The 23012-nt window shown below is 47.7% G+C and overlaps 1 protein-coding gene across 1 annotated transcript; it reads left to right on the top strand.

Annotated features, from left to right (window-relative positions):
• The first annotated feature begins 1098 nt into the window (after positions 1-1098).
• On the top strand, positions 1099-22533 carry LOC131262398 (E3 ubiquitin-protein ligase MYLIP). The gene is made up of 5 exons (XM_058264429.1): positions 1099-1268; positions 1400-1793; positions 19527-20542; positions 20640-21206; positions 21292-22533. The coding sequence occupies exons 2-5, from the start codon at positions 1707-1709 to the stop codon at positions 21479-21481; spliced, it is 1860 nt and encodes a 619-aa protein (XP_058120412.1). The 5' UTR covers positions 1099-1268; positions 1400-1706; the 3' UTR covers positions 21482-22533.
• Positions 22534-23012: the final 479 nt, after the last annotated feature.

Here is a 23012-nt window from a genome sequence, read left to right on the forward strand (position 1 = left end):
TCAATATCGTTATCGCCATGCACTCCCGGTGGAAGCTGTTTCATTTCGATTCCGAGGGAGTAACCCAAATCTGTTGTTACACAAAGTTATGTGTTTTAAAAAGTCCAGAGTTATCTGTCTTCAAAAGACCTTTCATTTGAGGGGTCTGATGCTGAGATTGACCGAGGCACTAAAAAGTTGTTAGCAATTTAGCTATGTCAGCCATTCTTTCAAGTTATGATAAAGGTTTTTGAATCTTGTTGATGCCATTTTGGCGTGCAGCTTCATTCTTGTGGTGGGTAAACCAAATCCCCAATTCCGAACCCCAATCCATCAAACAGTCGCGAGACGATGTTAACCAGTCAATGTCGGTCTGGAAATCATTTATCGTAATCTGTATCCTCATCAAAACACAACACGCTTTTCCTTAACAAAAACGTGTACATATTTCCATTGTGAGGTTCACCGCTGTAAGTAGTTCTGTTGATCGTGATAATCTGTTAACGTAAGGAAACGAAGCTCTTCGCAGGCATTGAAAATCGGGCACAATTATTTTTGTATGCAACACTGTCTTAAGAAGATGATCAATGTAGAGTAATAGTTTTAATCAGAATCCGGCTAAACTGTAAATCAGGTCCTGGTTTGAATCATTGTCACTCCGAGGGCTAAATGGGTTGGGTTGAGTAGAACACCTAGGATAAATGACATTCTACCGTATTTCTTTGTTAAAATAGGTTCGAAGAATTTTTGTAGAGCCTAAGTAGCAAATCGCGCAAAAAACTCAATCTATGTCCAATCCATTCTACGCAGCGTTCGATTTGAGTAAACTGAAATCAACCACGTTGTCTCTAGAACGACTCGTTCCGTGACAAACTCCACTCGCATCAAATTCGAATAATTTCGGATCAGGTCAGAACCGAATCAAATCAAGTCCCAAAGAAATCAAATCTGAATTGAGTCAAATCTTTGGAATCCGTCGGTGGGATTCGAATCTTTGGAATCCTTCTAGGGATCAAATCTTCGGGTCTTCCGAATCCCGATTCTGCCAACACTACTCGCAATGTTCGTGCGATCCATTTCATTCGTAAACAAGACGGTGCCCAGCATGGACGTCTCAGTCGCGATCAGATCTCGCGTTGTAAAGATGCAGCTCGGTGCAGTACAAGTGACGGTGAAACGATAAACACACAGTTCGCGTTATAAAACGGTGTACGGGAAGAAAAGAGCGCTCCAAATGCAAAAGACACTCCGGTGAAGGTACGCCACTTTGCGCGTTACTAAAGTAACTTGTCAGTATTTTGGGAATTTTCCCCCAGCGAAGGCATCCGTTTTCGTAGTGGAAAGGAGGTGAAAAAAAGGCATTTGCTTAGTCGATCGACGAAGGAAAAATCCATACGCTGGTAATTTTACCTCAATACAGTGGCGAGAGAGTGCGCGGTATAATCGGAGGTCCTGTAGATATCCTTGAAGCGCTAGAACGAGGCATTTCGGCATCTCGTGACGCACAGAAACGAAGGAAAAAGAATTCGAGAACAGAAACCAAACAATTTTACCAAAAATATTAGCGTTTTCACTTGAGTGAAGAAACATTTTTATACACAATAATCGAACGGTGGTAAATTGGTGGCAACAAAGGAAGAACAAGCACACATTCCTCACACACACCCAAAGGGAATGCATCAAAGTGTACTGTGAAAAGTAAAAGTGTATCCTAGAAACGCCTCAAAATGTGGTGCCTAGTGAATCTTCCCAACGGGACGACATCCGGCGTGCAGTGCGATCCGAAACGGATTAGCCAGGAGTGTCTGGAAAAGGTATGTCCATCCACGTCCAATCACTAGGAAAGGTGTCTTCTTCGGTGTAGAAAAGTCGGTAAAATAAAAGTGGAAATGGGTAAAAAATATTGCTACCCATAAACATGGTAACAACAAAGAGTTCGAACATCTGCGGGCAGCTGATTGGCGCCTGCTTGTCTGGCCTGGTAGTGGTTTTCGCAGGAAGTGGAAAAGAGCAAGTTGAACCTGCAAACAACAAACCACGAAGGGTGGCCCTCCGTCGTGGAAGGGTGGGTTGGCACACACACACACACATACACACAGAACCTCTTGATGCAGTTTAATGCACATGCTCGCACAGAAATCGAGATGCCAGAGGGAAACCCCACAGCGAACCATGATGGTCCCTTCATGGCTTCTCTTCACCAAACCCCAACACCATACCTTGGGTTGCAAAGAGGGGGAGAGCGAAAAAAAATGTGTGCAAACACCACTTGCACTTTGATCGTTCGATTTTCCGTTCACCTAAATGTGCATTCGGTAGTACCGCAGTTGGTTCGCAATTGATGGCGCCGAATCGGTACAGCTTTGCCTATTGTTAAACGTTCTATCTTGTTGTTGCTTTTTAATGTTTTAGCGAAGCACCGCAACGGAACCACAACCACCGGGAGGTCACTATAATTAGTCACACGGTTTGTTGTTGTGGCGGTCGGTTTTTCTTTTCTAGGAAAGCCAAACGCAGCGAAGGAATTTGGGGTAACGCATCTCCCAACCAACCGCACACTCGTAAGGACACGAGGGTCCGCGGGTACAAAGGTTGGGCAGACCATCGAAAACCCTCGTGAGATTAGAATGATGCAACTTGAGCGTATGTGGGCGTTGGATGCATTTCTTGCCTAGATGCCTTCGCGGTAAATCCCACCACAGGCCTTCCGTCCCCACCAACGGCGGGATGCATCTTTGTGTAAGATGTGAAGCGAATGCAATTAAATAGATATTTGCGTTTGCACTCCGCTCATCTGCCCAATGGATTGTTATATAATTCCGTATTACAAGTAAACTACAACTTACACGAAGCTATATCGACTCAAGGGCACCATCATCTTCCACCACCGAGCGACAGACAGCAGCGTTTCGCAATTAAATTTATATTGCCTCATTATCGCCGGACTGTCTAATCTCTACCAATAAAACATCCCACCAGGCAGCCATCATAATCTCCCCATCAACCGAGCAGGGAACCGAGAGAGCTACTGATTTCAAAAACAGTGTCACGCTCCTAAATGCGGACACGACGCCGTCTTGATGCACTCGGGTGCTAATCCGCTCGCTGCACCGGCAGCATTCCATCCAGATGTCCATCTACGGGCATCGTGTGGTGAATAAATATGTAATTAAATCGAAGGCATCAAGCCCCCGTGAAGCGTCAGCTGGAAGACGAGCAAGAACCTTGGTTGGGGGCTTAGGCAACAAAGGGTAATCCTGCGTGTCAGTTGACAGAAGGTTGTAAATATTTTCTTGTAAACAGGAAGGACATTTGGGGATTACCTTCAAGACGTTGAAACCTTCCGGAAAACCCTTATGCAGTTTTGTATCGACCCCAAGCTGACCAAAACGCTGTGGGGCGATAAGCGAAATGTCACCAAAGCCGACGTATAACCTTCTTGAGTTGCAGAAAAACAACTCTGTACCCCCCACTGGCTCAATGCCGCTCGTTATCATCACCGGCCCGAGAGACCAGCCTCCAAGGGGATGGAAAACTCGCCAGGCAACAAGCCAACCACTTTCTTACCCTTCCGTGCCTTCCATTCCTGGTGCTGATTAACCACCAGGCTGATTAGGGGCTGCAATAAAATACGAACTAACAAAAAAAAGGGAGTGGACTTAACCACACGATGGCCTCGTGAACTCCTTGTAACCACACCGGCCGGTTGGCGTCCTTATCATTGGGCTCGAGACCAACGACCCTGGCCTGGCAGTGGCCTGGCATTCTCTAGCTCTAATCGCGCTCACTCTCTCTCCCTCTCTCGACCACACTGGTGGGTGGTGCAGGCCAAAGGTCCACCTACACTGACCGAGCTTTTACAAGGATCGCACCTTCAATAAACTTACTAGTGAATGACTTTCATGATGATTGGTTTATCCTTATCGGGATTTGTGTGGGTTGTAAATTTAAAAGCGGGTCATGGGTTGATCACCGTTACCGTTCGCTTCCTTGTTTGACCGTTTAATGTTTGCCGCCCGATTACTATTAGCCTACCCGAGAGGACTGTTAATGCTGTTTGCTTGCAATGCAGACAACAATAGGGAACAGCACCCGCAAACCTCAGGGAGTTGAATGCTCGGCTGAAAAACCTCCCTCCCCACATATCAACGCAACCACAAAAAGGTTATCAGAGTGCAGTGAACAATAAAATTGCTGCCGTCAGACGTACCTTGTTGATACCCCTGAACAAGGGATGCTTATCGGCCCCAATCCGACAGCAGCAGTAAGCGACCCGCATTCCCACAAACAGTCAACACTTTATTTTTGCCTGCAAACTTCAAACGCATGCTGGAGGGATCACTTCCACCTTTGTGGAAACCCTCCCGTGCTGTTTGCATCTTGGCAAATACGAGAATCGTGAATGGACTACGGCCATAGGTTCGAGATAACCTTAATCAGTCAGCCGGTCGCAAAACGTTTCCTCGAACCGATCGGCCGGTAACGGGGTGTGAAAACTCACTCGTGCACAATCGCGCAGTTGCTTTATCAGTTCGTGGAGTCCAATCAAACGGCAATTCGTTGGATGCTGCTAACATTTGTTTCACGTCGGGAAACAGTTGGGGCGCGATGACAGCTTTAAAGTGACTCCCGGGTGGTAGAGGAAATTAGGGATTTTTTGCATGCGACTCTTATGCAAAACTCTATATCAGGGATGTCAAACATGCGGCCCGCGGGCCACATGCGGCCCGCAAGAGCATTGGGTGCGGCCCGCGACCCCTTTGAAACAATACATCGAAAGTCTGGATCCTTGAGTATTGACTTTCCTTTCAACAGGAAAATAATTAATGTAAATCGCTTCACGAACTGCGAATTGCAAGAGAACTGAACGAATGTCAATTTAAACAATTTCAATAAGAAAGTGATATGCAACTTTGATCCACATCACGCCGACATATAGCGGATGACAACAGCAAAGGTTTTACGCAGATTTTTCTAGAAGGGGATAAATAGTGTTTATAGAAGACAAACGTGATGAACTACAAGACCATTCCAAACAAAATAACAGCTCCGGAGAAATAAGTTAGCTATTGTAATTATATACCTTTACTTTTCTAAAATCTTTACCAAAATACACAATATATATTTTATAAGATTACTTCTTAAAATATGAAAAAATGTGAAAATGTGAAACATGATTGGCTGTTAAGATAAAACCACATAGATAAGAACCTATTTTCATCAATCCAATCAATTATATGGTTTGGCCCGCGAACCTATTTTGGGAGGAAATGCGGCCCGCGAACCTATTTTGGGAAGAAATTCGGCCCGCGAAGTGAAACGAGTTTGACATCACTGCTCTATATGGACATCGGGGTAGGCTTTGCTTTGTGTCGCACCGATAGACACGTTCGAATCAATTTCATTAGAGCCTTTTATTCGCACGAACATGCTAAATATGATGTGCCATTTGATATTTGCCCGATGGTGTTCCATATTCAGGACCTTCCCTTTTTTAGCGAGCCCGATTCCTTCGGTCAGTCCCCCCTTTTCCGCCGTGTTCGCCGAGGAAGTTGTTATTGTTTGCGTGTCCTGGTGGGAACATTTGCCGGTCCAATTAGACCGTCCGGACCGGGACACGCAAATCGCACCGTGCAAATCACCAAAGGCCAACCATCATCATTGGTTGAGTCAATTTTCGGTCCCGACACAGGACGCCCGAGTCTATCCCTTTATTTGTCTATCAAAATAAATAAATAAACCCCGCATTATCTGTGCCTTCCTTCCACCGCCGGCCCGCCGTGGCGTAATTGGCGAGCAAAATATCATCGTCCCCAATTTGGGTGTCGTAAATATTATTATGCTCCCCCGGCCGGCGTGGTGTCCTACCCGCGGTCTGCTGCGCCATCTTTTCCATTTCGCAATCTGTCTCTCGACCCCTCCCGGTAGATGTAAATGTGGTTGTGGCGGCCATGTAAATTGGCTCAAGTGTTTCGCTCCCGGTTTGTGCGTTACGCACTGTTTTTCGAGTTGAGCGTGGCTGAGAAGAACATTCCCCCCGTGGCGATGGCGGGACGCGACCGGGGGGATTTCCGAATGAAAACAATATGCTAAACCAATCTTCATCTTCATCTGGGCGAAGAAGATAAAGGGAGCGGTGGCCCGAAATACCGATTGTTCGACCTTCGCCGGCAGCGGACGACCCAGAGAGAGACGTGAAGGAAGTTCGCACACTTTATCTTTTTTGATGGCGGTATGATTAAGCTTCTTTTTATTTCAGATTCCTCGGGCTTTTTCTCTCGGTGCGTATTGGCCATATATTTCACCACCATCCCAGAATGTCTCACATCGGCGGCCCTCCCCAGTTTTTTTTTCGCTTCTCGCCACAGTCAACAACAAACTTAACAACTTCGAGTGGTTGATAAGCCACCACCCCCGGGACCGGGGAAGGATGAAGGGGGTGGTGGATCGGGGGGACGATACTTGCGTTATCGTGCGAAGGTGATTGTGTCGCGTACTGCGCATTAAAACCCGAAACATTTGGTTTGAAGACACCACTGAGAGGGGGTGAAGTGGCAACCAAACTCTCTCTCTCTATAAAAACCCGGCAGCACATAAGGTTGTTTTCGAGAACCTCCTGTGGTCACCTTCACCATCCCCTCATCACGCGACCCCGCGGCCGGGTGTTAATCGGATGAAATTTTTTTCGCGAACGTTAAAACGTGCCCTATTACACCCACCCCGAAAGTGACACCAGAGTGATGATGATGATGATGCCAGGTCAGGCATCAGCGGAGTTTCGGGTTTGTTGGGTTGTTGTCGGGACAGAATATGTATTGCGATTGCACAATGGTGGACAGAACAAATTCGAGGCAAAGGCGGGGTGTGACCACACCTCCGTTCTTTGTTGTTTGTAATTGGACGCCACTTGGACGGCCCCGCCGAAATCGGACGAATAATTAATCCCCAACGACCAGTTGACTAAGTTTCTTTTTGCGTGCCTCATTAGTTAAGGTCCGAAAGTCGTCGTACCCTTTGGGTAACGGAGGTGTATTCAGCACGCCGTCTAAGTCCTATACAAACCGACTCCTCGACTTAACCGGCCGTACGGTGGTGCGTGCGTTGCGTGCGAGTCCTTGGAGTTGATGAATGGCTCCATCGTTGCACTCTTTGCCACCTCCCGAACCTAAAACCCCGGCTTCTCTCAGCAACTCCGGCCGGCTACTTGTTGTGCTGCCCGACGTTCGAACCGTTCGCTTGACCAGGAAATATGGCGTCCGTAAACGTGCCCACCGGGTAGGAATTGATTAGCAAACGTTAGCCTATGCCATGTTCCACACGTTCCGTCACGCCAATGGGGAGGAAGGGAGTGTGGGTTTTTGATGTTCTCGCCGCAAAACAACCGCGATTCATTTTACTGCCTAATGAGTAGCGCAAATAAACGAGAATACATTAAACGTGCGGGTCCAGCTTTAGGGGTGAACTCACAAAGAACTAAACGCGCACGGTGTGGGATTAGAAGTGGATGTTGTCCCTAGTTGTTTTGAAATCGGGTACCACATACACAAAGTCGACGGTAGGAATGGGAGAATCTGAGAAGAAAAAGTCGCAAACGGACGCATAATTAAGTTCTTCTCTGGCACTTCCTTGATGCCTAGGTATAGGAGTTTTATTTCCTTATCTTAATCCCAGTACCTCGATTTCCAAACAGACCCATTAGCATCCATTTCGCAAGTCAGAAGTAATAAAGAACACAGTAAAAATGTTTTGCTTTACACCCAGGATGTTTTAGGTTATGTCATAATCTTGGCTAGGAATTATTTCTGGTTTTAAACAAGATTGGAGTTCTCTTCAGTGTTTCTTTCTGAGGTTTCTACAATGAATTCACAAGCATTGCGGATCCAATGCGTTACCTATTGCGTGAAGGGCCTGCGTACAACCACTCGTCCCAACCAGGAAACCGCAGCCATTACCACCAGCTAGAGTGCTCCGGCTCGATATCGGTCATGAATAATCCACAACGACTACCGGTGTCCGCTGGTGTTTCCGCTAACGGTACAATCCTTAGTCGCCCTTGTTATAGTGTACCAGCCCCGACGGGTGTTGTGTGTAATTGGTTCAGTCGGCGGCCGCAAATGGTCCGTGATTATTGTCATTTTTTAAGACCTCCTTTGCCATCCATGCCCGGTGTGTGGTACCATCCCTGCAAACCCACAATTGAATGCCGTCGACGGTGGTTTTCAAAAGGGCGACGGTTGTGATTCAATTGCGCCAGCATCGAACGTACACCCCGACGACGATGGGAGTGGCGATGAGGGGAGGCTCGATGTTAGGGCTCGATTCCGAACGATTTAAGCCACTGTATAGCCACCTCGTAATCATCGGGTCGTTCGGTCGGTCGTTGTCGTCGCTTTGCTTGTTGCTGAGCTGTTTATCGCGTATCTAGGGTAGGTTGTTAATAATGTTCGTTTGCTCCTCGCGGTGGGGGCCATTCGGGTTGAGTGACCGCAAAACTGTGCATCAACAAAGAATCACAACGGTCGGGGTGGGGTTAGGGGGAGGCGAGCGGTGGGCGTTGGTTGGCAGTTGGCCGGCATAGACACAAGGGTGGTTTTTCCAAACGCAATCGTGTAACGCCAGCATCAGTCGCGTCGACGTCATAAGTCCCGCTCGGATCTCGGATAAGAGTACAGCGCATCGTCGGGGGCAGGATTGTGTAAGACCTGTGTCGTTCTGAAGATGTAGATTAATCTTGAAAAATGATGAGATCACCCGAGCTCGATCGCATAATAAAACAGGCGAACAACTTTGTATCGATTCTAGTCGACTCTCCTGGGTACTCGTCGGACTCTCAGGTGGCCCTAGTTCTCATTCAATGTTTGCCAACCGAATCGGAAAACAACATACCTCCTCAAGCAGCATCGAAAAGCGATCGTCGAGGCCAGAATCGGTTTTCCAACTGTTTTTCCGAATGCCTGCAACCCAAACGGTTCACCAAGATGCAATCGTTTAGGAGAGAGCAGCGTTCGTTCGGTTCGCATTCACGTTGGTTGGTTACATTTGTGTAAAAGTGTCGTAAAAATAAAAGTTTATTTTTATCCCTCCCCTTTTTTTCTAATGGCGGTGATAGGCGCGACCGACATGGCGGAGGAGGGACCATTTGAAGCGCACGCTAATATATATATACACACATATGTCCGGCGTCTTTCTTCGTAGACTTTGGTACCGGGTCGCAGTTTGGATGAAACCGATATAGAGAGTAGCGCAGCTAAATGAGAGACACGGACTCAGAATACTTAGCCTTAGACCACCCTCGGTGGCATAATACCAGTCATATCCATTCCCCTCAGGTAGTCAAGAAATACTATAATATGGATTTACACACTCTCCCTCTCTCTCTTGATGATGATGATCTTCATTTCGTTCCTATTCCTGGTGGAATGAGCTGTTGAAATGCTGAGCAATATCCTTTGGTTTCCTTGACCGCTTCTTCGTGGCCTACGGACGCCGATGGTTTCCGATTCTTGTTTTCCGTGTGTGTTTTTCGCTTTACAATCCCTCTGCTCTTCATGTGTAGCCATGCAATGAAGGTCATCGAAAGTGGTTTTCGAAAGGATTGTAATACTGGTGGATTTGTTCTACTTTTCAACTCGATCATCATCAGAGAGCCCCTAAATGGCTTGTGTAGTGTAGATCGGTGTTTAATTTGGACATGAAATATGATCACCCAAGTGATGGCATTTGAGAATAACAAGAGGCATTTAAGCGTCCCCACGCGCTTGGCACTGTCCTCCGGTAAACTACATTTTTGACTTCCGACGCCGGTAAACGCCGCCGGGCGTGTATGGGAACGGGGGGGCCATGACCAACCAGTTGTTCGGCGTTACGCGGCGGCACGCGGATCCACCAGCAAAGCGTGCTGTGCGCGGGAGCGAGAGCTAGACAGAGTGCTGCTGCTGCGCGCGCGTTTCGCTTCGATACAACTGCAAACAGCAACCAGCGAGAAAATGGCTTGGACTTTGGACCCGAGATCACTCGCGAAACATGTGCTCCAATATGGCTGCTGCCGGTGCAGGGGCAGCAAAACACACACACACACACCAGAAGCGAGTGCAAACAACGACTCGACGACGGACTGTTTGGGGTGTGGATATTACGGCAGCGAAACCCCACCGGGGAGGGGGACCGGGGGAACGTTGGTGGGGCGGCGTGGCAAAGGAAATATTACTCCGATACTCGCGTGTGTCAGCTGGCAGCTGGCAGCGTCTTCGGAAAGGCCGTACGCTAGCTGGGCAAACACCAACACCTAGACAAAGTGTACTAAAAAACTGCATCATTGCACCGAGGGGCGAGAGGATCGGATCGTACCCGGGTGGGGTGGGGGGAAGATCGGCCGGGTTTTGGTCGACCGAGAAACGCGCTAAATTGGCGCGGAATCACCGATGACTGCAGCGATTACAATCTCACTATCTCGGGTGCACTCCAGGGGAAGTCCGCGTAAGCATTTTTAATGGTATCATAAAGTGATCTTGAAGAGTACAAGATCTCTCCCAAGCTGGAACTGATTTCCTGATGTCAGCGAATACACAAAAAGCCACATTAAAGCTTCACAGGTTCGCACTTCCGGTTGGTAATGTATACCTAATTTATGGGAGGTTAATGTTGCTTGAAGCTGTAAGATGGTTATTCATTTTGCGTCAACAAAATGTTGGCTACAATCATGGGTAATTTTATTAATTCATTTAAATTAAATTTTTAACTGACCCACTTTGAAGCAAAACTGCCTTCGTTGTGGTGTTTTTTTTAGGTTTTCAAATTGCCCACAAAGTTTGTGAAAATAAATTGCCAGCAAATGTACAAATATTGCTTCAACAACATTTAGTTGTCACCACCCGGTGTGAGTGTGCATTTTTTCCCTGGCACACAAATTGTGTTTCGGTTTCATTTTCTGCCAAATTGGGTAAGATTTTTTATGGCTTCCGCCCCGCGAAAACCCCCCATCCTCAGCTACTTCTACGAGTACTTCAGGCTGAATCGGCTACAAACCACCATTTTTGGCGGGTTTGCTTTTCCTTCAATTTCCGGCCGGCGAAAATGTGTTTCCAGGTGGTCCTTCCTTAGGGTTTCCCGTGCATCGATTTACGTGGGGGTGGCTTCGGTGGCTCATTCAGTAGTGTGCGTTATAAGGTGACCTGCTGAGAGTAAAAACAAAGAGTAGTTGTCCTTAGCCAATGTGAGCAAAATAACGAAAATAATGAACACAGTTACGAACAAAAGCACCCGTACCACCGACATAACGCGGCGCAAAAATCCTTCAATCAAATCACCGGAACCGGTTTAAGATCGCCCCCCTCCCTGCAGACCGCATTTTCCCCCACTCCGGGAGGGGGGATCTCGGAACGCCAGCAGCGTTGCCGGCAAGCCAGCGTAACCTTTGGTAAAGGTCACCGCTTTCGCTGACAGGCAAAAAGGGTACTGCAAAAAACAAAAACCACCCATACCTAATCGTCGGAATTTCGATCGTGAGAATGATGCTGACGATGATGAGGATGATGAGGATGATGGTGATTGATGCAATTTTCGTGAGTAAAGAGAGGGGTGAGAGAGGGGGAAGGCAATGGTTGGAATAACGAACATGCATAGCAGCACGAGCCTGGCAACTGCAAGTGCGTTACGTGACTATCGACACGATCGCACGAAATGGTTGGATATGCCGGCAATTGAGTTCTCACTATGAGGCGCACCGCCAGTTCGCAGGTTAAATGTTTCCTCATCTTGACTCGTTGCGTATACAAAGTAAAAAGATTTATCATTCATTTAGTTCTTTTCTAACGTACGCTACATTGTTTCTATTTAATCACTGATTATGATTAGATTTGACGCCCTTTAAGCTCCTTCCTGAACTGTGAATGTTTGTCCAGTTATGGGCTTTTGGCTCGTCATTGTGTCCACACGTTCAACGGTCGATTACGTTTATCATTTGGCACGTTTGTCAATTACATGAAGGAGAATGGGATTGAAACGTTAATTAATTGAATTTTTCCTCGGTGTAAAACACGCTTGTGGAAAATAATTATGATATCAAATCTAGATAAAGCTTAAATCCTTTCGCACTCAAGCTCATCGAACTTATCTCTTTCGGTCGAAAAAAAAAGCCTTCCGGTGAAATCCCAGCTCCCCGGGCATGATATATCCAATTTGGCCACAATCGATCCGGGTGCATGAAAAGGAGCAATTTGTGTTTTGCTGGCTCGTTTCAAACCTCGGCACGAGACCGGCCCTAATCTCTCGGCCCAGTGCCTTATGCCTGGTTCACCTTCACCCGAATTTCGTACCGGGTTACACCGGGACATTGGAAGGTAAGGAGTGCGTCCCAGGGATTGATAAGATATACCCGATTAGTGGAGCTCTGTTGTCTAATGTTTTAGGGCTGATGAACCATGACTCGGGCAGAATTTAGCCCCCCGGGCGAGGGAACGCCTCGGGATTTCCCCACATCTGCATAATCCCGGGGGTGTTTGTCACCGTGGAATTTAACCGAAAAGCGACGACTAATGGTAAATAGTACCAACACACACACACACACGCAAGAAGAAAAGAGGTTATACTAAATCCTCCCCCCGGATTAAGGCGAGGTACCGGGAAAGGCGGAACCATCTAGATCCGGCGGAAACAAGTGGTGAATTTAGGATTGCGTTGTGTTGTAGGTCTGTGTGTCAGCACCGGAATCAGTTGCTTTTGGTTTTCTTGGTGTAAAGAAACCATCGTAGATTTCGCGTGGATATGACTTGGCGAATAGTAGGGAGAGAGAAAAAAGAGCAAGTCTTACTTACAACGGTACACGCGCTACTGGCGTACGCTTACCTCACCACCCAACTTGGCACGGGGTGGACTAGACTTTGGACCCCGGGGTTTTTCCTCCACCCGTTCCGTTTCTTAGCTTTCTTCAGCGGGGGTTCCTCGAAATACGATAATTTACCTCAAAAACTCAAAAGGCAGCATGCGGTTGGCACATGCCGCTGGTAGTGTGAAGGCGGAAACATAACACGAGGACTGTGTGTTAAATGGCACAGGGCAGTTCGATGGATTACCGTGCCAGGTGTTTACGAACGGTACAAATTATTTGCCCAGTGCACGTGTGCGATCGTGAATGCCGCTTGTTGAAAGGTCAGCTGTGTCAGTAATAAATGAAACGATACACTTCAAAGTCCATCTAAAAAGTTGTCAATCAATTACGGATAGATTAGCCCTTGTCGCAAAAGCGAGGATTATTCATAGCACACAAACATTATGCCTATTTAACTTACAAACTCCACCATTGGTCCTTCGGATGATTTGCATTCCCGGCAACGGCGTAACGTCGCGTTCTGTCGCAAAGGATCTGGATACTTTATTCGACGCATTCCCCGAAACGGTTATACTGTTTACTTTCGGCTCGCAGTAGCACCTCTAGGATCCTCAACCCAACCCCCGGATTGAGGCAGGCAGGATCGTTCACCCGCGCCCGGTTCAAGGTATTCGGTGGCCGGCACGCTGGAAGATGGCCCTTTGCGGCTATTGATTATTCAAAGCTCTCGGGCACGTTCAACCGTTGGTTCTGGGGAAGAACTTTGGGCGAGGAGGCACCGGGAATGTTTGTCTACCCCCCATCGCGGAGAAAGAATAATTAAGTTGAAGCAATTTGAATTTCCAATGGTTTGAATTTCAAATGCTAAACACGTTAGAAAATGTGCCCACGTTGGGTTCGTTTAGGGAAACCTAACAAACAAACAAACAAACAAGTTCGCAACTTGTGTGTCGAGTGTCTTTGCATTTATTCTTGCCCTAATTTAATGCCAAGCCCCCTCCAATCCCAGCTACGCGCTCGGGTGACTAATGCAGGCCGCCATAGCTGCGGAGGACTCGTCGTCTGGTTGTGTAGAAAGCGAGTCGGGGTTTACGTTTATCAGCCAACGGATAACCGACTTCTTGGGAAAAAGAACTCGCACTTAGCCTTCCTAAAATCTCACGTTTGCATGACGACACCATGGATAAACCTTCTCGAACAATCGCCAGGGGGGTGTCGGTCGGTTCGGTCGATTAGATCATCATTGTCTTGTTAATGTTAATGAGATTTTAAGTAGCACCTTTCTCCATACACTTTGTAGTCCCGCACCGTCGCCAAAAAGTGGTCGGAACAATTGACAGCTTCGTGGAGACATTTTTTTCTTCTTTCCCGCTTCTCACGTCATTGTCGTCCACTCGAGTCCATCATCCATTGGCCAGGGGATGAGAAGTTGGCACACAGGAAAAATATATTCAACCACATTTTGGTGCACGAGAAGCTTCGAATTTGTCCTGGTCAGCCTCGAATATCGTAATGGAATTGTCAATTGTGCAAACATAACCTTCAATTGACATGAGGGTGGCATTTTCCCGAAAGTTTCAATCATCCAATCCCAAATATCATCACTTTGGGCCAATGGACTTTGGCTCGTTAATGTGCATATGCTCGAAAAGATCCACCCACAGTTGTCCCCTCCAACGTACCTGCATCAAGCGGTCATCAAACGATCCGTCTGTCATCGCCCGTGATCGATAGTGATCACGTCTAATTGGTATCAGAGAGCGAGCGCGCGCGCTGGACACGTGCTTTACCATATGATCGGATTCGGATGGAGGGCACGAGATATATACACTGTGTGAGAGTGTTCATCGGTGCAGCTGACTGGACGCTACATTCCACGTCGGTGGCCAACAAAGAGATGATGTCATCGCCAGCGACCTCTCCTCGCTGCGGACGCGGCGCGCCCGGTCAACCGTCGATCGACGGCGTCGTACTTTGACCGGCGATGATGGCCGCGGCCACCATGTTCCACCATCCGTCACTCGCACTACTCATCGACGCATTTCGGTCGCCTAGCAACAGCCGTCGCACTGCAGCCAGCGGATCATTTCCGTTGATGTGTGCGTACTCTGAAGCCCGGGCTCGGTTTCTCGCGCGGGTTTTGAATACGAGAAAACGTGACCGCATCGAAATCCACTGCACGGGCCTCGCCTTTGATCCACTGCCTCGCGTCGGAGCCTTTTGGAGTATGCGTGAAATGATGGAGCTGTCCACTCGGATCGCTCATAAGCCGCGACGATCGCGATCGCGTCCGCGAGCCAAAAGCCGGCAGCGAGTAGTAAACTCTTCCCTTCCTTCAGTCCATTGCTTTGTATGTTTTACAACCCGTACATTTTATTTACCCCACCCCACAACGCGAGAGTTGTTTGCCCTTCCTCCCGTTTATTGTTTTTTTATTCCTACTTCGGCCGTTTGTTGAGGTGTTGTTGTTGAAGCATTCGAAACGGCTCGCGGCGGCAAAAACACACGCCAAATTGGTGTGGGTCGTGTTCGGTGGTTGGATTCTGCCTGCCATATGCCGGTTAGGAGGTTGTTGTCTAGTGTGAAAACGGGGATGGTAAGGCCCGCGGGGGAACCACGCTGGTGAAGTGGGGCGGGGAGAGGGGGCTGGCTTGGTCCAAAGTCCAACGCCGTTCGCTTCACCCAACCGTTCAAAGTCCAATTTTCGTAGTTTTGGAACTAACTTCAACGCCGCATATGTTGGCCGCCTAGGTGTGTGTGTGTGTAGAAACGTGATGATGATGATGAGGCGCCACCATCGAGATGCGCTCATGGTGAAGTGAACAGGTGTCGGATATTTATACACACACACACGTGCTTACCTCAACAAAATTCGCGACTCGCGGAAAGAAGTTGTCATATGGTTATCTTTTAGTGGGGCATTAGATAAGATTAGAACCTTCCGTGGTAATAGCTCACGGTTTCTTAATTAAAATTTTAAAAATTCAGAATTTAATGAAATTTGTAACTGTAAATGTTTCTTCAACATAATGCTAGCTTTAGAATTGTTGGCAAGAGTTTTGTCCACCTCCACCCTTGATCATAATGATATGGAAATGAAGGCATTCCCAAGCATAACAAGCCTTCGTGTTGGAAGAGACTCAAACTCCCAAGCTCGGATTGTAACCGAATAAAAGTTCGAAGGACACTCTCTTGTATTCTCGTTAAGTTCCAATGCCACCAAATGCTAGCAGCATTCACCGTTAAATGAAACGCTATTCCATTGATTTTCTATAAAAACAAGCTAACGCTAAAGTACTACTAAGTTGGTTATCGTTGGACGTACTCTATTTTTTCCTTCTAATTTTATTAGCTTGTTTTCAGACAGCAATGTGACGCCCCATAAAGACGATGAAAGCGCTCGTTGGTCACTAAATGCAAGCACTTCGGTGCCTTCGATATGGCACTTATGGTCGATGTATCACCAGCCGCCTATCACCTGCGCTTATCAATCGATAAGCCCCACTGTCTCGGTCAATTAAGGGTCGTCAGAAAATATACTACGCACCTTGCACGCGTTTGCGTTGGTACGTTTCATCGAACAAACCGAATTTTCATTTCCTTACGAACCTCCTCGATAAGAAAGTCCGCGAAGCCCTCCAAACGATCGCGAGTTAAACCAACGACACGGCCAGCACGGACCAAACCGCCGCCATGTGAAAACAAACAAAGGTCCAAAGTCCACCCGGCATAATGTGGCCGTTGTAGGTAGGTTGGTTGGTTGGTTGGTTTGGTTTGGTTCACCCATTCGTAACCGGCTGAGTGTTGATTTCAAGTGGACACGGTGGGGTGTGTTTTTTTTCTTTTCTTATATACTAACCAACTTTCATATTTCTCCTCCCAGCGGGGTCAGCACGTGGTGTTGGTGGAAAGGAAGTGTTAATTTAAAATTTAAACGTTTCCGAAAAGGATGAAATTTAATTTTACACAGAACCGAAAAAAAAACCAGCCCGGAAAGAATGTTGATAAAATTTAATGACTTTGAAGTGCCACTTTTCCGATCAAAGGACAAGGTGACACTACCCGATAATTAGGTGTCCATCAGGTGATGAGTCACTCTCGGCACGGAACGGATGGTGTGTACACAAACGGGGGGGGAAAAAAGGTGGTAGTTCTCATGATGGCATAGTCGACTTTTCCCCGACGAGCAAAAACAACCTACTCCTTCCGACACCGATGGTTTCCTCGTGTAGCCTAATGAAGGGAACTGTGTGGCTTGTGTACTATCAATCTCTCTCTCCCTCTCTGTACACACCATCCTGTTAGAGGACTTCAATGGCGCTTTGTAAAATGTGGGTCACCTCACCGCGCACTCGCTGTGCTGGCCACTTGGTGTGTATTCGCTGTTGCCGGGAGCTCCAGAAGATCCAGCTTTTCTTCGAAGACCTTCCAGCAGCGACCGGTCGTAGAACATGTTTTTTTTGTTTTGTTGTTGTGACCACGGTGTTGCAGAAAGGAAGAAAAACGAACGCAGACGAACGGAGCCTGGCTTCTGTCACGAAACTCATTACCAACCGGCAAAGTCTTGAAACCAAGAGGAACAAGGGGGAAAAAAAATAACAAGCCTCCCATCCGAAGCGCCCACCTTGTCGCGTCGTGTCCGGCCCTGGTGTCGACACCTTTCCACCTACGTTGGTTCCCGTTGGCTTCCTCTTGCGTTCCCCGTTCTCGACAAGACTGGTTCCAAAATAAACTTCCACTGAGAAACGGGTTTTACTGTGTGTGTGTTTTTTATCTTCTTACATTTAAATCACTGCTTGCGCTGTTTTGCTTTCCACTTTGAGCCTTCGAACCGAGCCTGTGTTCGAAATGCTCCTCGAGACGTCTCAACGCAGCCCCTTGTGTGTCGGACAATTCGGAACCAGTCGCCGCGGGCTCATTACGGATGCGTAGCGATTTCGTAAACATCGGCGGATGCGCGGATATCTCGATGCTGATGATGGTGGTGGACTTTCTTGGCTTACAATCCCACACAAATCGGAAAAAGGCAACTCCCACTGGGCACGATCCCCCTTTGGGCAGAGTTGTTGTAAGCTCAATATTCTCGAAAACAGTATGATTTAGTATCATCCCGAACGGATTATGTAAAGACGTTCGGTTCTGGAACACGCCTCCATTTGAAGGAGACTGCATTCTATCTTGTTTTGTTCAGATTCAGAAAATCCTTCGCCTTTCCGTTCCTCGGCTGGGAGTGCGTAAAATAACCGGTTCTGAATGAAAATGGCGCTATTGACTTCACTGTTATGACCATCGAATGAATGGAAAACACGTGCCAAAGAGGTACAGAAGGTTTGGAAGTATCTTAGATTCTGAGGATTGTTGCGTTCCTTGTTCAAAAATTGCATTTGAGGTTAAAATTAATCGTGTTTTCTTCATTCAACATCGTTAGCAATCATTAGAAGTTTGCCATTGTGTCCCTTGCACGAGATTTACGCAATCCAAACAAGTGATATAACACATCTAATATTTGCCGGACTCCAGACAGACTTTCATGCATGCATCGAATGCACTGCACTTTTCTTTGTTTAACACTTAAACCTCCCCCGGGTCGTCGTGAACGCGCGGGACTCCGGGGCGGGTTCGAGAACTTATTCCCGCCTCGTTAATGAATTGAACGAGGCAACAGAGGCGCGCTTTTTGTAAAGTTTGAGAAGATGGCGGATCAAATATTTACCCACCACAAACACACCTTACTTGGGGATAGCAGAACAACACAGTTTACAGGCACGATAAGACTGGTCGGAACCAGGTCGAACCCCTTACCAATCATAGGTCCAGTAGGGGTAGTTGACAAACGGTACGGCTTTTGGGGGGGAAGGGAACCGCTGATAAGCAGAACAATCGCCCGGGAAAGAGCAATTTCCCAGCCGGGATACTGATAAAGAAAACACCTCGGGGACACTGTGACTAGGGGACACAATTTTTTTTTTGACTCGTCTCGGATAGGCGAGATAGGTGAGGTTGGGTTCGAAAGATCGATCGGCACGTGAAACTGGTGGTAAATATGTTCGCTCAAAAACGCGATAGACGGTGGGGGGAGGCCTCGTGGCGGGAGGACAATCAACAACACAAAAATAACCTTCTCAAAAAAACAAAAACGAAAAAAATGGCCACTCCCAGAGGAACTGAATGTTCTCCATTTCATTGCAATGCGAACGGACGGGGAGTTGTTTTTCTAGCACTGCGCCAAACACTTGTGCATACGCGGGACAACCTCCCATCGTGGACACACTGCAATACACAAAGCTCCATCTGTCTGCCATCTTTGGTTGCCACATGGTTGGTGGGGGGGGAGGAACGGAAGAAGGGGGTGAATGCACGATAAAGATGGGCTTCACAAAGAAATCGATTGCTTGAAAGTGCCTTCCTCTTTCGTGGACAAAGGAGAACGTTGTTTTGTCGTAAAGTTCCGCTTGGTTATTTTTCCGGTCCTGCGAATTGACTTATTGGTTTTTAAAGTGCTCGAAGGATGTTTGTTGCTGGGAAAGGATATGTTTTGCTAATATCCCTGGAAGCTTGTGAAGCTACTGTATCGAAGAGCATTCCAAGAAGGAGTGGGAGTCATCAACATGCGTTGAGGTTATGTTTTCTCCTTCCCTGAAATATTCCAATATTTATTCATTTTATTTAATACATGTTTCATGAATGTTAATATAATATGTATTCTTACGTCTCCTTTCAGGTGTGCGCTGATTTGGGAATCATCTGTGAGACGGATTACTTCGGTCTCATCCCAGTGCGCGACGGGGACAGCGTGGCGGACGTGGACGAATGCAACGCCAAGCAGTGGATCAATCTGCGCAATCCACTCCACCTCTACACCAACGATCGGACACATCCGATCGTGTTCTCGCTGCGGGTAAAGTTTTGGGTGCCGGCGCATTTAATCCTGCAGAGCAGCGTCCGCAGCCTGTTCTACATGCAGGCCCGCCAGGAGCTGTTCGACGGGCACCTGCGGCCCTCGAGCTGGACCAATGCGGCGTACCTGGCCGCACTGCTCCTGCAGGCCGACGGTTTCCGGTACGATCCGACAAAGGTTCCGGCGGCGACGGTCCAAACGCTGGCCGCTAGCAGTGAGGAAACGGCGGCCACTGCAAGCCAATCGTCGTCCGTGGTGGAATCGAGTGCTAGCGCGGCGAGTACGCCGGAACGAAGACCCCAACCGCAGCAGCTAAGGCGCCCTTCGAAGCGGAAGTGTTCCGAGATCGAGTGCAAACGGGGCAGCGTCAGTTCGCAGAGTAGCGGCGGCGGTGGCTCTTCGCCGCCGACCGGATGGCATTTGGATGATATGGGTCCGGGTGCGACGAGTGGTGGTCCAACGACGGCCACCACAACCGGCGGTGGGGCCACTATCGCATCCGCCGGCTCCGTGGTCGAGTTGAGCAGCAAAGCACCAAAGAACATTTACCATCGGTACGGAGCACTCCGGCCAGCATTTGATGAGGAGGCGGAGGAGGGAAAGCCTCCAGTACGGCCGGAAAACTTCCACCAGTTGATTGCGATCGAGCACGAGAAGTTGTCGCGAATCAAGATGAGTGCCTCGTCGGCACAGTACTGGCTGCTGGAGGAAGTGTGCAGTCTCGTTGGGTATGGGGAGGAAATCTTCGAGGGCGTTACGATTGCCGAGCCGTCGGTGGTATGCAAGATCGGTGTCAGCCCGCACGGACTGACGATTGTGAAGGACGATGAAAAGTATAGGTAGGTGTCGTGAAATCCACGACGATGATGATGATGATGACCCTTTATGGACGTATTTAACTAACATGCTCATTTTCTTTTCTTTTCTCCCGTGTAGCGTCCCATTTACCGCGGTTAAAGCGGCCAAGTCCATCAAGCGTTCCTTCCGGCTGACGTACATGGACGAGCGACACGAGGAGACGCACGTGGAGCTCAAGTTACCGAATCATCGCACGGCCGCCTCCCTGTACCGGGCCATCACGGAGAAGCACGTTTTCTACTCGTGCGAAACGGTCCGGCCCGTCGTGACGACGCAGTTCATCCGTGACCTCAAGGGCACGATCGTGTCGATGTTCAACGAGGACACCGAGCTGGGCAAGCGGTACGTGTTCGACATTCAGCGCACCTGCCGCGAGGTGTACGATGCCGCCCGCCGGACGCTGCATGCCCGCGGCATCGAGATCAGCAACGGGGCCGAGGAGCACGGGGCCGAAAGTCCCGCGGTTGCGCTCGGTCGGCTCGAGGCAACGCTGAGTTTGCAAAAAGACGACGCCGGCAAGCTTGAGCGAATGTTCGACGAGCGGATACGGGAGGCGATCACCTGTCCGATCTGTGCCGACGGTGAGATCGACACGACGTTTCTGCCCTGTGGGCATATGACCGCCTGCCGGTCATGCGCGGTACAGTAAGTATCATACCCCGGGAGCTTATTTGCAAACGAACCTCCTTCACACAGGTCACTCACTTTTTCCTTTCTTCCCCGCTCTCAGGTGTGACCGTTGTCCACTGTGCCGTTCGAACATTGAAAGTATCAGCAAGATCTTTCTTCCTCCATTGCTGCAGTCACGCAAGGGCGGTTCAACGAACGCCACGATCTCTAGCCGACGGCGATCGGATCCGTCGTCCACCACATCGACGTCGATTGCTGCTCCGAAGTCCGTTGCGACTTTGGTGCAGTAGAAAGCGGAAGCGGGCAATCTTGCGGGCTTTCATCCTTCGTGCGTTGCATGAAGGATTCACCGAAGCCAATGCAAAATGCGTATTCCACAACGTGGCAAATAGACCTGCGAAACCCGGCTCACAACGACGGATTGTTAGGATATAAGGCAAATTGGTGATATTATTTGTTAAATGTGCTGCTGCTGTCTGAATCTATCTTAGAAGGAGAAAATGTAGGAGGAATGGAAAAGACAACAGGAAAACAGAACAGACGAAAAGGTAACACACAAAAAAAGGCAAAACTAACCAAGTTAGAGTGTTAGGCATCATAGCGTTTAGTTGTGCTTGGATAATATAGATTGTGAGGAAATGAAATGATAGAAGTACGAAAATGTACTACAAAACAAAAACCTATCCCCCCCTCCCTGGTAGGGTGTCAGATATTTAGTCAATGAATCAATGCAAACGTTAAAATTACCACTAGTTGTGCAACGTGTGAACATAATGATGATAACGGTAGGTTCACACTTGGTGTTAGTATGTAAGCTGTTAAGTTTATCGCCCATTGATAGTTTTAACATCAGTGATCCCGTTTTTTTTTTGTCTCTTCATTTTATCACCGACGCAGTCCTTTAATGCATCAATTTCTAAATCTTTCATTTCAAACCACGCGCTCATGCGTCATTTTAACACAAGGAGAGTGGAACGGTTGGGCGAACAACCCGGCATGGCCAGTGTTTGATGGTAGTATTGATGTTAAGTATTCTCTCTTGCTAAATTCGTTCGTACCGTGTAAGACATTTTACCACTTAAACCAGTCGAGAGAAGTCAGCTGTAGTGTCGTCGGTCCGACGCTGACGCCATCATCATATCTAAGCATACAAACTTCCTGTCGATTTAGCTCCAGGCGCGCGTTGATTACCAAGTGTAAGATATTAATAGTTGTTTATGGCCGGTTCTTCTAAGAAGCGAAAGGCACTATATGGCGGCATTCAGCAGCTTATATCAATATTGTAATAATAAAAAAACAAATCAGTGAAAACTTAATGTTATCCAACCAGAGCGATGCAACCTATAACGCTTAATATACGTTAAGAGTTTTATTTCATGTTGATGACAACTACACGATTCGACATAAAGTTATTTGTCTTTATTCTTCTTTTATCGTGTAAATAGAACGAGAACATTTTTTACTGCGTCTTATTGGACTTCGCCAATTTGCCATTCGTAGTCCGTGTGCTAACGCAGTTAAACGTGCTTTTCAAATTTATTTCGAAACGTCACAGTCCGTGTTCGAATTTATTTTCGCCGAATACAGTGTTACCAATTGCAAAGCAAAATACTGAAAAAGTATATTTTAAAGAGCAAATGACGTGTTTTTTAAATGTTTTCTATGTTTACATATTAGTCTTTGTTGTATAAAAAGGGATCATAATGATAAATTAAAAATATCCGCTAAAAGGGTAGCGACAGGGCTGGTATCAGTCCTTGTTCGCACAATATCTATCGGACGTCAGATTCGCAAGTATTTTTGTTATTTTTAAAGCTCTAA

This window comes from Anopheles coustani, chromosome 3, assembly GCF_943734705.1.
Source record: "Anopheles coustani chromosome 3, idAnoCousDA_361_x.2, whole genome shotgun sequence".
NCBI classification, from domain to species: Eukaryota; Metazoa; Arthropoda; class Insecta; order Diptera; family Culicidae; genus Anopheles; species Anopheles coustani.

Coding starts and splice junctions, on each gene's coding strand:
- LOC131262398 (XM_058264429.1), top strand. CDS start 1,707: ATGTGGTGCCTAGTGAATCTTCCCAACGGGACGACATCCGGCGTGCAG. Junction 1,794..19,526: donor GCCAGGAGTGTCTGGAAAAG/GTATGTCCATCC, acceptor GTCTCCTTTCAG/GTGTGCGCTGATTTGGGAAT. Junction 20,543..20,639: donor AAGGACGATGAAAAGTATAG/GTAGGTGTCGTG, acceptor TCTCCCGTGTAG/CGTCCCATTTACCGCGGTTA.